A 16065-nucleotide genomic window follows, 5' to 3' on the forward strand; every position below is an offset into this window, starting at 1 on the left:
TCTGAATATAACGAGAGAAAAGTGATAAACGGTGCCCACGAGGTGTTTTAAATACAAGTGAATATTTTTCTTTAAAGAACTTAATGGCGAAATCACTAACGTATGTAAACAAATAACTATAATCCAAATTCAGATTTTAGCGTATCAAATATTATTATTATGATCTTTAATTTTAATTATATGAGTTGTACTAACCAAATTAGACAAATTGCTTTAATCAACTTATTTCGTCGTTACATTGTTAAAAAATTAAAATAATGATACAAAAGCTAGTAAATAAATAAATAAACAAAAAGAAAAACATTTCTATTTAATGTCGCAAACTTGTTATATTATTCAATAATAACAATAATAATAAAGAAACATAATGTGCAGGTAGGGAGGTAGTTATTTACATCCTAACCATAACTGGCATAACATCACTGTATTGTTGTATTTCACTGATTAAACTTGTTCTAAACATGATGAATCTAGAAAGAATCTTCACATCTCAAACGCACGTTGTTTCTTGGAATGCAATTCAACCTCATCATGATACTCATAAGCCACTCCACCATGGCTAGTTAAATCCAAACCAGCCATTTCTTCCTCAGCGGAAGTCCTAAGCAATTTCATCTTATGAAGAATAAAAAACAGTGTCCCCATAGTAACACTAACCCAAACCACAATAGCCACAATCTGCACACAATGTGCCCCCAACAACCTTCCACCCCCTCCCAAAAACAAACCATAAGGCCTATCCGCCGCACCGCCGTAAACTTCCATAACATACTGTTTCTTAGCAAACAAAGCAGTGAAAATAATCCCCCATGTTCCACAGCCACCGTGAAGCTGAGCAGCTTCAAGAGGATCATCGTAATGAAACCTATCAGCCAACAAATTGCATCCAATCAAAACCCATGCAGCAACAAATCCACAGATAACAGCAGCCCATGGATCAACCACAGAACAACCTGCGGTTATAGCAGCAAAACCACCGAGAAGACCGTTACATACATCAGTAACATTCCAATGACCGGTTTGCATGCGTTTACCAAACAACGTGGTCAAAGCTGCAGTGCATCCAGCTAACGTTGTTGTCACTGCTGTTCTTCCTATAGCACTCCACTGACCATATGAATTACCACTTTCTCCATAGGTTTTCAAAATGGTGAGAAAAGAACCAGGGTTAAAACCGTACCAACCAAACCATAACAAGAATGTTCCCATAACAACTAAAGTACCGCTATGTCCTCTCATGGAAACAACCCTACCTTCATGATCAAATCTACCTATTCTTGGTCCTTCAATGAAAGCACCCCAGAAACCAGCAACAGCACCAACCAAATGAACAACGCCACAGCCAGCGAAATCGATGACACCGGAACCAAACAAGAGATTCTCAGATCTAACAGGACTACCCCAACCATCACTGGACCAAAACCAATGAGCAACAATTGGATAAACCAAACCGGTTAGAAAAGATGAATAGATCAAATAAGAAACAAACTGTGTTCTCTCAGCTATAGAACCACTGGTGATCCCCGCTGCGGCGATTGCGAAAGCCCATTGATACAGAAAGAATCCGTAATCAAAAGACTGAGAAGGAAAATCGCTTAACCCAAAGAAATGTTTACCGATGAAACCGTTTGACGGTGTACCGTAAGCTAGGGCAAAACCGAAGATATAGAAAAATATACCACCGGTAGCGGCATCTAGAACGTTTGTTAACATGATATTCATGGTGTTTTTGGCACGGACGGAGCCAGCGCAGAGCATTGCGAAACCAAGTTGCATGGCGAAAACTAGGTAAGCGGAGAAGAGAAGGTAGGTGTTGTCGACGGCGTAGGAGGTGTCTATGAATTTGTTTGCAACAGCATTGAAGTTGTTGCAGATGTACTCTGCGGCGGCGGTGGAGTTTGAGTTGGTTCCGAGGAGAGCGTGGAGGTCGGAGGCGGAGCAAGTGAATGAAGCCATGGTGGTTGGTGGAGCAGAAAATGAGTTGTGAAGTTGTGTGTGTTGGTATATAACTATATATATAATGTAACGGTGGTTTCAACAACGGAATCTCACGTTGATTCCGGTGATGTGTTACTGGAACCAGCTTGCATATTCCAATTTTAGGTATTTATGAAAATAAATAACTTTATTCCGGTAAATTTTCTTTGACTTTTTCATCAAAAATATAAGTATGTAGAGAAAAAAAGATGCGGTAGTGATTCGATCCATTCAGAAAAGGAAAGATTCAGTGATTCAGTCCTTTCAGAAAAAGGAAAGATTCGGTCCGGTTTTAACTCAATTCATAATCATTCATTAATGAGGAATTTTTTTACTTAATTCAAAGTTTTTATTTTAAATTGAAAGTAGCTGAAAGTGTAAATTTTATAATCAAACTTATAGTTAACTACCACTAGTACATCTAAATTTTGAAATGAAATTTTATTAGAATTTAAATTAAAAGGAAGATGAAATTTTATTAGAATTTAAATTATTAGTGACAAATTTTCTTAAATATTTTTATAAGAGATATGATCAAATGATATTAAGGTGTCAAAGTTTAATTTGACACAAAATCTCAACTATTAAAAGAATTGATGAAACGTTAATACTAAATGAAATAAAATAATAAAAATAGTTTGATTTTGTAATAAATTATAGTTATTTTAATCAAATGACACCGGTGTATGATTTTATAATAAATTATAGTTATTTTAATTTTTAAATTGAATATCTTAAAAAAATAAAGTTTAGTAATTGGTGAAGATATTTGTCTTTTGTATAAATTATATGCTTCAATAATTTCTGTAGTATTGTTTTATTTTATTTAATACTCATTATATTAAAAATAGTTGACAAATAATTGAATAGTGAAAAACTATAATTGAATACTGAAACTATAATATAATTACACGGAAATAACATGATAAAGAAAAATATAAATCAATTCGACTTACAACAAAAAATCAAATCGGTCTTTGCTAAAATCGTAAAGATTACAATTGGATTAAGTAATTTTCCCATAAAAGGATCACCTCCTAACCAACAATTTACTATTTTACATCATATTGTTAATGCTCCATCCCTCATTCCAGAAACAAATTTCATTTCTTGTTAACCAAATAGCCTAAGAAGTGGCAAGCCAGAAAACTCCTAATTTGCCCTCTTTAAGTTTTTTCACACGGCAAATCCAGTACGACCATATAAAATTTGGAAGACACTCTTCCTCCTCCACAACCGAAAAATTCACTCAAAAAGCTATCTCCCTACAAATTTTCTTAATCACATATTTGTATTCTTAATCACATAGTAGTTTTAGTCCTACTGTAGGGTTTAGAACTGGACCACGTATGGAAGTAAAAAACTCTATGTATTTAGTATTTGTCTAAATATCAGATTCTCCCCCTCACCTCTAGGGTTGGGGTATATCTCTAGGTTTCAATGAGGTGAATCACATGTTAGTCAACTGGAAAAAAAAAACATTACTCAGCTGAAGGAAATCAAACATTAGTTGGGGAAAACATGTATTGCATTGAATGCGATCGATGATGTTTTTTCTCGGGAAGTCAAATTTGACCTTACTCCTTACGTGTGTCTCTGACATGGATAAGTTTTTCCTTTTCTTATAACTTTTGAGGTATCTAATGGGTGGTCGTAGGACTTCTCGTTCCTATAAAAATACTTTTGCTTTCCTCCTTCAATCTTTTCACATTCTCTCCTTCTACACTTATGTTCATTTAGTCAATAGTTCTTATAGGCGCATAGTGCATTCATATCACAAGTTCTTGATCGTAGTTACATGTATGATTTCGCTCTTCATTTGCTCATTATATCCTTAACATTAATTATTAGATTTTGGGACATTTAAGGAGTGCCATGCACATAACGTCGTGAATTAGGCCTATAGAGATGTGAGAGCCCTCGTAGTTTTTATAGTGATTATCTTATTCTTCATGTTCTTACTAGGAATCGATGGCTAAAACAGAAGCTAAACATTTCAATGTCTAAGACTTTGCGTCCCTGTATTCTAACAAGGAGAGGACCGTTGTTTTTCGGCGGCATATCAAACTTTTCAACACTGAACATGAGGATAATGTGATTTTGGAGCCATGATCTAAGGGTAGAGAGGGCCAATATGGTCGTCCTAGATGGCTGTCCCACCCCTTATTTCTACATGCTACTCCCCGCTATTCATGATTTAAGAGTATTAATACCTTTCATACCTTTTGAAGTCTATTTTCTAACAACTATAAACGTCGCTCCTTGTTAGGTTGTGCCCATTGTCTGGATTATTGTCAGGGATATGGGTGGAAAAATGGTTATGGCTCGCCAGGTATACTTGTTTTGCCTGGACTTTTGCACATGACGGGTCATGGTTTTAGGCTTGTGCCCTCTATTATGTCTGCCACTGCAACACTATTTTTTGAGGGCTTTTTGTTGGTGCATGCTTTTACATAATATTTGAAAGTTTTAGACTGAAAATGAGTTAAGTGTCCGACCAACACCCCTCGTTTCCCCATGTATTGGACGAGTGACTTGAAGGTCTTCACTAGCCTTGACTTTAATGACCTTACCCCATATGAGCAAGACATGGTTCAAGTATTGAATGATTTCGAGTTCATGAGCTCTCGTACCTTGATCATTCTAAATCGAGGATATGATAACGGGGTAGATGAATAATTGGTGTGGAGATAAGGAAGATTGAAGAAGCACAACTGGTTATTTCTTCAAAGTATTTGGTGCCCCAAACTCATGGTGCTCGAGAAAGCAACTTGTGGTGGCATTGTCATCGTGTGAGGCTGAATATATAGCAGAATGCTATGTTGCATGTCAAGCAATTTGGACCAGATTTGTGTTGGAAGAGATGGAGGTTGAAGTGAAGAAACCTCTGGTGTTGTAGATCGATAATAAGCTAGCCATTAATCTTGCAAAGAATCCAAATCTACATGGAAGAAGTAAGCACATTGAATAATACTTGTTATATTATTCAATAATAACAATAATAATAATAATAAAGAAACATAATGTGCAGGTAGGGAGGTAGTAGTTATTTACAACCTAACCATAACTGGCATAACATCACTGTATTGTGGTATTTCACTGATTAAACTTGTTCTAAACATGATGAATCTATAAAGAATCTTCACATCTCAAACGCACGTTGTTTCTTGGAATGCAATTCAACCTCATCATGATACTCATAAGCCACTCCACCATGGCTAGTTAAATCCAAACCAGCCATTTCTTCCTCAGCAGAAGTCCTAAGCAATTTCATCTTATGAAGAATAAAAAACAGTGTCCCCATAGTAACACTAACCCAAACCACAATAGCCACAATCTGCACACAATGTGCCCCCAACAACCTTCCACCCCCTCCCAAAAACAAACCATAAGGCCTATCCGCCGAACCGCCGTAAACTTCCATAACATACTGTTTCTTGGCAAACAAAGCAGTGAAAATAATCCCCCAAGTTCCACAACCACCGTGAAGCTGAGCAGCTTCAAGAGGATCATCGTAATGAAACCTATCAGCCAACAAATTGCATCCGATCAAAACCCATGCAGCAACAAATCCACAGATAACAGCAGCCCATGGATCAACAACAGAACAACCTGCTGTTATAGCAGCAAAACCACCGAGAAGACCGTTACATACATCAGTAACATTCCAATGACCAGTTTGCATGCGTTTACCAAACAACGTAGTCAAAGCTGCAGTGCATCCAGCTAACGTTGTTGTCACTGCTGTTCTTCCTATAGCACTCCACTGACCATATGAATTACCACTTTCTCCATAGGTTTTCAAGATGGTGAGAAAAGAACCAGGGTTAAAACCGTACCAACCAAACCATAACAAAAACGTTCCCATAACAACTAAAGTACCGCTATGTCCTCTCATGGAAACAACCCTACCTTCATGATCAAATCTACCTATTCTTGGTCCTTCAATGAAAGCACCCCAAAAACCAGCAACAGCCCCAACCAAATGAACAACACCGCAACCAGCGAAATCGATGACACCGGAACCAAACAAGAGATTCTCAGATCTAACAGGACTACCCCAACCATCACTAGACCAAAACCAATGAGCAACAATCGGATAAACCAAACCGGTAAGAAAAGATGAATAGATCAAATAAGAAACAAACTGTGTTCTTTCAGCAATAGAACCACTTGTGATCCCTGCTGCAGCGATTGCGAAAGCCCATTGATACAGAAAGAATCCGTAATCAAAAGACTGAGAAGGAAAATCGCTTAAACCGAAGAAATGTTTACCTATGAAACCGTTTGACGGTGTACCATAAGCTAGGGCAAAACCAAAGATATAGAAAAATATACCACCGGTGGCGGCATCTAGAACGTTTGTTAACATAATATTCATGGTGTTTTTGGCACGAACGGAACCAGCACAAAGCATCGCGAAACCGAGTTGCATGGCGAAAACTAGGTAAGCGGAGAAGAGAAGGTAGGTGTTGTCGACGGCGTAGGAGGTGTCTATGAATTTGTTTGCAACAGCATTGAAGTTGTTGCAGATGTACTCTGCGGCGGCGGTGGAGTTTGAGTTGGTTCCGAGGAGAGCGTGGAGGTCGGAGGCGGAGCAAGTGAATGAAGCCATGGTGGTTGGTGGAGCAGAAAATGAGTTGTGAAATTGTGAAGTTGTGTATATATAATGTAACGGTGGTTTCAACAACGGAATCTCACGTTGATTCCGGTGATGTGTTACTGGAACCAGCTTGCATATTCCAATTTTAGGTATTTATAAAAGTAAATAAGTTTATTCCGGTAAATTTTCTTTGACTTTTTCATCAAAAATATAAGTATGTGGAGAAAAAAGATGCGGTAGTGATTCGATCCTTTCAGAAAAGGAAAGATTCAGTGATTCAGTCCTTTCAGAAAAAGGAAAGATTCGGTCCGGTTTTAACTCAATTCATAAATCATAATCATTCATTAATGTGGTTTTTTTTTTTTACTTAATTCAAAGTTTTTTTTTTAAATTGAAAGTAGCCAACTTTCATAATCTAACTTATAGTTAACTACCACTAGTACATCTAAATTTTGAAATGAAATTTTATTAGAATTTAAATTAAAAGGAAGATGGAATTTTATTAGAATTTAAATTATTAGTGACAAATTTTCTTAAGTATTGTTATAAGAGATAGGATCAAATGACATTAAGGTGTCAAAGTTTAAATTGACACAAAATCTCAATTATTAAAAAAATTGATGAATCAATGATACTAAATGAAATAAAATAATAAAAATAGTTTGATTTTGTAATAAATTATAGTTATTTTAATCAAATGATCACACCAGTGTATGATTTTATAATAAATTATAGTTATTTTAATTTTTATATTGAATATCTTAAAAAATAAAGCTTAGTAATTGGTGAAGATATTTGTCTTTTGTATAAATTATATGCTTCAATAATTTCCGTTGTATTATTTTATTTTATTTAATACTCATTATATTAACAATAGTTGACAAATAATTGAATACTGAAAAACTATAATTGAATACTGAAACTAAAATATAATTACACAAAGAATCGGAAATAACATGATAAAGAAAAATATAAATTAATTCGACTCACGACAAAAAATTCAACGGGTCTTTGCTAAAATCGTAAAGATTACAATTGAATTAAGTAATTTCTCCATAAAAGAATCACCTCCAAACCAACAATTTACTATTCTACACCATATTGTTAATGCTCCATCCCTAATTCCGGAAACAAATTTTATTTCTTGTTAACCAAATAACCTAAGAAGTGGCAAGCCAAAAAAAACTCTTAATTTGCCCTCTTTAAGTTTTTTCACACGGCAAATCGAGTACCACCATATAAAATTCGGAAGGCGCTCTTCCTCCTCCATAACCGGAAAATTCACCCAAAAAGCTATCTCCTTACAAACTTTATGTAGAGTTTAGAACTAGACCATGTATGGAAGTAAAAAACTATGTATTTAGTATTTGTCTAAATATCAAATTCTCCCCCTTGCCCCTAGGGTTGGGGCATATCTCTAAGTTTCAATGAGGTGAATCACATGTTAGACAATTGAAAAAAAAAATATTACTCAACTAAAGAAAATCAAACATTAGTTGGGGGGAAAACATGTATTGCATTGAATGCGATCGATGATGTTTTTTCTCGGGAAGTCAAATTTGGCCTTACTCCTTATGCGTGTCTCTGACGTGGATAAGTTTTTCCTTTTCTTATAACTTTTGAGGTATCTAATGGGTGGCCGTAGGACTTCTCGTTCCTATAAAAAAATACTTTTGCTTTCATCCTTCAATCTTTTCACACTCTCTCCTTCTACACTTATGTTCATTTAGTCAATAGTTCTTATAGGCGCATAATGCATTCATATCACAAGTTCTTGATCGTAGTTACATGTATGATTTCGCTCTTCATTTGCTCATTATATCATTAACATTAATTATTAGATTTTGGGACATTTAAGGAGTGCCATGCACATAACGTTGTGAATTAAGCCTATAGAGATGTGAGAGCCCTCGTAGGTGTTATAGTGATTATCTTATTCTTCATGTTCTTACCAGGAATCAATGGCTAAAACAGAAGCTAAACGTTTCAATGTCTAAGACTCTACGTCCCTATATTCTAACAAGGAGAGGACCGTTGTTTTTCGGTGGCATATCAAACTTTTCAATACTAAACATGAGGATAATGTGATTTTGGAGCCATGCTCTGAGGGTAGAGAGGGCCAATATGGTCATCCTAGATGGCTCTCCCACCCCTTATTTCTGCATGCTTCTCCCTGCCATTCATATTTAAGAGTATTGTTACCTTTCATACTTTTGAAGTCTATTTTCTAACAACCGTAAACGTCGCTCCTTATTGGGTTGTGCCCAACGTCTGGAGTATCGTCAAGGCTATGGGTGGAAAAACAGTTCTGGCTCGCCAGGTATACTTGTTTTTCCTGCACTTTTGCACATGAAGGATCATGGTTTTAGGCTTGCACCCTTTATTATGTCTGCCACTGCTACACCATTTTTTGAGGGCTTTTTGTTGGCGCGTGCTTTTACATAATATTTGAAAGTTTTAGACTGTAAATGAGTTAAGTGTCCGACCAGCACCCCTCGTTTCCCCATGTATTGGACGAGTGACTTGAAGGTCTTCACTAGACTTGACTTTAATGACCTTACCCCATATGAGCAAGAGATGGTTCAAGTATTGAATGATTTCGAGTTCATGAGGTCTTGTACCTTGATCATTCTAAATCGAGGATATGATAACGAGGTAGATGAATAATTGGTGTGAAGATAAGGAAGATTGAAGAAGCACAACTGTTTATTTCTCTCAAGTATTTGGTGCCCCTATCTCATGGTTCTCGAGAAAACAACTTGTGGTGGCATTGTCATCGTGTGAGGCTGAATATATAGCAGGATTCTATGTTGCGTGTCAAGTAATTTGGATCAGACCTGTGTTGGAAGAGATAGAGGTCGAAATGAAGAAACCTCTGGTGTTGTAGATCGATAATAAGCTAACCATTAATCTTGCAAAGAATCCAAATCTGCATGGAAGAAGTAAGCATATTGAGGCTAGGTTTTATTTCTTAAGAGAGAAGGTAAATCCATGTGAACTTGAAGTGAGGTGTTGCTTAAGCGAATCACAATTGGCCGACATTTTCACTAAATGATTGAAGATTAACAAATTCTTAAATTTGAAAAATAAATTAGGAATAGTTCAAATCAACTATGATTAGCGTTTGTTGGACAACTTGAATTATAAGAGATGGTATGTTGTGATATAACTCAAGTTGTGTAGCTCAAGCCCGAGTTAGGTAGGATTTAATGTTTGTTACTTAGTCTACACGTCATATATATATATATATATATATATATATATATATATATATATATATATATATATATATATATATATATATATATATATATATATATATATATATATATATATATATATTGTAAATCAGTTTGATTATTCAAGTTAATAACAAAAGTCTTTACTATTCACTCTCTCTCTTTCTCTCCTCAATAAAAATGTCTCGCACATTAACCTTTTGCATATCAAAGAAGTAATGATATGCCATCATGGCCTCTCAAAAAACTATCAGATGTGGCAGTAATAAATATGACATGGCAGTAACAAATATGACATGTACAACAACATCAGGAACATATCCAGAAGGAGCGTCTTCATAACCACGGGAAGACGATTATTCAACTCGTGAAGTTTCTCCAATTACCCGCGAGAATTTACTTTTCTCCCTACGCACTAACGTTCGTCAAACATTTTTGAATAATCAAACAAAACAAGCTATATCATAATCACAATTAAGAACAAATTAAAAGACTAACAAACAGAATAGCAAACATAATAAAAAACCAAAAAGTACGATGTATTAAACCACTTTACCTATTTAAGTCAATACGATGAATAAAATCACTTTATTTTTCAAATGTCATTTTACATTCCAATATATGCTAAAATAAAGGCCCAGTAGGACATATCTCCGAGCACCCAGAACTTTTTTTGCACAACATATTTCCATTTTGTCCTCTTAGGCTATGTTTGGGAGTTTGGAGGGGAAGGGAGGGGAGGACTTTGGAAAATAGGAAGAATTGAGTGAAAAGAATAAAAAGATTTTGGGTAGAAGGGTTTTGGAGGATTTGATTTTATTCATAACACCAAAAACCCCATAAAATAGGGGAACTCAAAAATTGTATTGAAGGAGGGTTTTGGAGGGCTTCCAAAAATTTTGCAAATATCGTTTAGGTTGTTATACTATTTTGAAAATTAAAATTTTTGTAATAATAATGAGTCTTTTATCATTCTAAACAAAATCATTTTTTCAAAAAATGTCAAATATTTTTCTATATTATTTTAAAAATTCGATTTCGGAAGCCTTCTCCTCCCCTCCAAACTCCCAAACATAGCCTTAGAGATCATCAACTCTCCGTGTGTTAACTATCTCTTTGAACTCACCTTCTCAGTTTTCAGAGTCCTATCACTTATCTAAAAACAAAACCTAGATATATAACTATAATTTCATAATATCTAAAAACATTCTTAATCACATGACATTTCTCCGAGTCATGAAAGTCAAGAAAATTACAATTGCTTCTCTACTTACAAAAAATTGACGAACTATAACTATTATAAAAAATAAAAATAAAAAACAACTTTAATAATAAGCCTTTCAAAAAAAATAATAAAGAAAAATCTGAAACAATTATGATTTTCTAATGAATGGTTATAATCCCTCATCTTTTTCTCAAATTACAAGAGTGAAATCAAAAAGACAAAAATCACTGATAAGCCTGGCTAACTTAGCCACTAGTGCTGAAGATTCTAAAGCAACATCTACACTAATTGGAATCAAGAAGCCAGTGCTTGATCTCATCCAATGACAGGTGACTATTTCCAGAAGATGGAGTGTTAGACTCCTTAGCATTAGATACTAAGTTTTCAACATTAGATATGTTTTCATTAGTATTTGAGTCTTTAGCTAGCAAACCTTCATTTTCAATCCCACCATCATCAGGTTTCTGTTGGAAAACATTTTGCACTGCACCTCCACTATTGATGATATTTTCATTTTCACTTCCAATTTGATGCTCATTTAAATGCTTATTTTTGTTCAGCTGAGCTATATAACTCAACCAAATATCACAATATCTATCAACTTTCTGGCTATTATCTGATTGGTTACATGGTTGGGTTTCATTTGCTGGACTATGGTTTGGTTGTGTCGGCAATGAATCAATTGCTTGGGCATGATTTGTATCACCATGTTGTGGATTGACTCGATTGATGAAGCCAGATGCACCGAGAGGGGTAACACGGTTCGTTGCCGCGGTGTTCCCAATACCAATTCTATGTCCGGAATTCTTTTGGATAACGTGACTTTGTACACCTAGAGACATTCTTGAAGCGGCATGAGAAGGATGTTTATTTGTCACCAACGTAGTTCCAGATTCTTGATATCTACCGTTGTTTGTGCCATTTGGGATTGTAAAGCTGGGACCTGTGGAGCGTCCAAGGACATTATTTGACCTGGACTGATTCTGTAAACTAGAAGTTAGTGAGGAAATTGCATTCGTTGTAATTAGCCGAGATGCCTGATTATGAGGTACGAGATTCTCTGAGAGTGGATGTGTTTTGTTTGACCTCGAGCCTTGATTCTGTAATCTAGAACTTAGTGAGGACAATGCATTGCTCGCATTCATTGTAATAGGCCGAGAGGCCTGATTTTGAGGTGACTGATTTACTGAGAGAGAATGCATTTCGGTTGACCTCAAGGCTTGATTCTGTAATTTAGACCTTTGTGAAGAGCATGCATTCATGGTAATCGGACGAGAGGCCTGATTTTGAGGAGTGAGGTTTACTGGGCGTGGATAAGTGGCTTGATTTTGAGTAGTGAGATTTACTGGGCGCAGATAAGTGGCCTGATTTTGAGTAGTGAGATATACTGCACGCGGATAAGTGGCCTGATTTTGAGTTATGAGATGTACTGGACGCGGATAAGTGGCTTGATTTTGAGTTGTGAGATGTACTGAGTGCGGATAAGTGGCCTGATTTTGAGTTGTGAGATGTACTGGGCGGGGATGAGAGACCTGATTTTGAGTAGTGAGATGTACTGGACGCGAATAAGTGGCCTGATTTTGAGTTGTGAGATGTACTGGACGGGGATGAGTGGCCTGATTTTGAGTTGTGAGATGTACTGGATGGGGATGAGAGACCTGATTTTGAGTAGTGAGATGTACTGGACGCGGATAAGTGGCCTGATTTAGAGTTGTGAGATGTACTGGACGCGGATAAGTGGCCTGATTTTGAGTTGTGAGATGTACTGGGCGGGGATGAGAGACCTGATTTAGAGTGGTGAGATTTACTGGGCGCGAATGCAATGCCTTTGACCTTGACTTCAGCTTCGCTAACATGGAATTTGAAGACAGATGCTCGATATTAGAGGGCAAAATATTATGTTGAGAATTCACAACATTACCTATAGCACCATTGTTGGTTGAAACTGGCAATGGAGCAGTCTTAACCAGCTTGGAATCTTTTCTCAGAGTTTTCCACGTCGCAGATTTATCCGTTGCATGACAATGATCTGTAGTTAAAAGGCCATTGCCCCATTTCAGACATGGTGCCGGAGAGTCACATACATAACAGTGGCACTGTGTGTCATCAAAATTACAATTCAAAGTAAGTAAATCATAAATTTATCACATAAGATAACAAATATAAGTAAACATTAACAAGGTAATGCATTAATGCTGAATTCTCATATAGTCTTAACAATTGATGATCTTTTTACCTGGGCACAGTATCTCTCATGAGGGGTGGAATCATAAGGAAAAGTAGCACAAAGATGCCGCGGATGAGGATAATCTCTGCATGCAATCTGCGAGTAAAGAAACAAAATGAACCTCGACAACTATATGCTACTGATACATATTCCATCATAAGCAAAACAGAAACTATCAAAACATCATCACTCTACATATATGGTATTAAATTTAAAGAATCCATTCTTCCAAAAGCTCAACATTTGATTAGCAACACTTAAACATGATATAATTTCTATAATCACAAGGACTATCAAATCAAATTAGAATCATACAATACAACATAAAATTTTTAAAGGCAGTCTTTACGCTATTTTATATGATACCGTTTTGTCGCGGCGTTTTTAAACCCTAAGAGAATGGAGTAGGAGGAGATAAATACCTGACCCTTTTCCCCAACTACAAGCAACTCATCAGACCCATTAGGAGAATCATTCACATGCATAACTTCCTTTTCCGGGTCACCATCAAGAATCACACAATCATCATCATCTACATTAATAGGTTTTTTCACTTCATCAGACGAAACAACCTCGTATAATTCCTCGTCCGACATATCCAAGAACTGTTTCACCCAATCAGAACCGATACTAACTTCACTTTCGTCGTGCAAACAACGTTGTCGTCGTTGCTTCTGTCCCGCTTCTTTTTCTTCTAAAGTCGTGCTTTCCATAGAGATACGAAAAACTTTAAATTCAGAGGAACCTTAAAACGATGATGTTTTTGTTATTTTGGAGTAAGGGTTGGGTGGGGGTGGGAGTGGGAGTGAACAAATTCGGATTCTATTACTAATACAAATCGTGTGATATATAAATGGAATTGAATGCGAGAAAATTTAAAAAAAATAAAAATAGAAGGTAACGGCTTTGAATGATAAACGTTACTGAGAGGAATGGGGGAGTGGGGAAGTTTTGAAGACTCCTTCCTTCCACACTTTATTAGTGAGCAACAAATTTTCTTTTTTTGACAAAATATTAGGAACAAATTTTTAAATAACAGAAAAACTAATATAAATCATTCGAGAGTGATTTTATTAGGATGTTTGTGGACCGATTTAGCTTGATTTTGAAAGAATTTGATATTTAAATCTGTGTTAGATTGATATAGTACATTAAAAGGTATTTAAATTTTATAGCTCGAAATTTCCTATTAACACATCAAGGTACACACTTGACATTTTTCATTCAACTACACCTTCCAATATACTCTCTAACGATTTATAAGGGGAAAACAGCACATATTTCGTGATATATATTATAGCAAAAAAAATATTTATTTTATTTTATTAAGTATTTTATTCTTTAAAAAATCATCTTCTTAAAGATAAATTAAATATAAATTATATCTAATTTGCTTTCTATCTCATTTTTTCCATAAATAAACAACAATTGAAATAGTTTTAACATTTTCAATTAAAATATATTTAAAAAACAAAAATATAAACTTTTTGATAAATGTAAAATATTGACTTTTTGCATATTAACCGTTACAAAATGAGTATTATCTCTCTAATATATATATATATATATATATATATATATATATATATATATATATATATATATATATATATATATATATATATATATATATATAAAAGTTTGTTTAATAAATGTGAAATATTGACTTTTACATATTAATTGTTACAAAATAAGAATTTTTTGTATTTTTAACTAGTAAAATATTTATGTTTACAATAGGCTAGGTTAGGATAGATTATGTTTCAAAATATTGGAGTCTGGCGTACAATAAACTTAAAAGGTCTAAGTCTGAACTATGATTTATCATAGGCCACCCTATTTACATTATTTTAATAGTCTAAGTTTGGTCTATTTAATTAAATAGACTTTTAAAAAAATTTAAGTCTAATTTTTTTATTAAATGAGTCTGACTTTATATAAACTACGTTATAGGCCTCTGTAGACTGGTCTGACCTATTCTCATCCCTATTACACGTCGATATTTGTATGGCATGCGCATTTGTTTACAAAATATAATAAAAAATAAAATGATAAAAAGTTTATCATTGTTAAAAGAAATAATAAAATAGTGCTTATATTTTTTTCCTTATATAGAAATATGTGAATCAATAATATTTTTTTCGTATATAAATATTATTTTTGTTTTGTTATTATCGACAAAAATATTTAAATCAATAGTAAATTTGTTTCATTATTATTCAATATTTTGATTAATAACTTTATTTTTTCTGTTTCATATAATTTCACACATTTGTTTTCAAAATGTATTAAAAATGAATTGATGAAAAGACAACATTGTTTAAAAAAAAAAAAAACTTAATTGTAATTTTGGTCCCCCTATTATCATTTTTTTGAGTTTTGATCCCCCTATTTTAAAATCTTGAATTTTTCTTATATAAATATTATATTTATTTTGACATTATTAAAAATATAATTGAATCAATAGTAAACTTGCTTAAGTTATTATTCCTTTTTTATCAAGAACTTCATTTTCTCCATTTTTTATAATTTCGCGCATTTATTTTCAAAATGGAATAAAAATGAATTGATAGAACGAAAAAATTATTTAACTAAAAGAAGTTTATTATTTTTAAAAAGATAATTAATTGAAGTCTACAATTTTTTCCGAGTATAAAATTTTTGAATCGACAAAAATATTTTTCTATACAATTTTTTTTCATTATTTTTAAAAATAATTGAATCAAGTAAACTTATTTTCTTTATTATTAACTTTTTATCAATAACTTAATTTTCTCCATTTCATATAATTTTA

The 16065-nt window shown here is 34.2% G+C and overlaps 3 protein-coding genes across 3 annotated transcripts; all 3 read right to left on the reverse strand.

Annotated features, from left to right (window-relative positions):
* Positions 1-483: 483 nt before the first annotated feature.
* Positions 484-1956, reverse strand: LOC131612420 (ammonium transporter 1 member 4-like). Its single transcript, XM_058884211.1, has one exon. It carries the CDS (start codon positions 1954-1956, stop codon positions 484-486), a length of 1473 nt encoding a protein of 490 aa, XP_058740194.1.
* A 3083-nt stretch (positions 1957-5039) lies between these two features.
* Positions 5040-6686, reverse strand: LOC131612421 (ammonium transporter 1 member 4-like). The gene has a single exon (XM_058884212.1). The coding sequence runs from the start codon at positions 6590-6592 to the stop codon at positions 5120-5122; it is 1473 nt and encodes a 490-aa protein (XP_058740195.1). The 5' UTR covers positions 6593-6686; the 3' UTR covers positions 5040-5119.
* A 4542-nt stretch (positions 6687-11228) lies between these two features.
* Positions 11229-14195, reverse strand: LOC131612422 (uncharacterized). Its single transcript, XM_058884213.1, has 3 exons — positions 13694-14195; positions 13281-13367; positions 11229-13140 (listed from the first exon to the last, which is right to left on the reverse strand). The coding sequence occupies exons 1-3, from the start codon at positions 13982-13984 to the stop codon at positions 11329-11331; spliced, it is 2190 nt and encodes a 729-aa protein (XP_058740196.1). The 5' UTR covers positions 13985-14195; the 3' UTR covers positions 11229-11328.
* Between the last annotated feature and the right edge of the window lie 1870 nt (positions 14196-16065).

Source organism: Vicia villosa, linkage group LG6 (assembly GCF_029867415.1).
Source record: "Vicia villosa cultivar HV-30 ecotype Madison, WI linkage group LG6, Vvil1.0, whole genome shotgun sequence".
Lineage (NCBI taxonomy): Eukaryota > Viridiplantae > Streptophyta > Magnoliopsida > Fabales > Fabaceae > Vicia > Vicia villosa.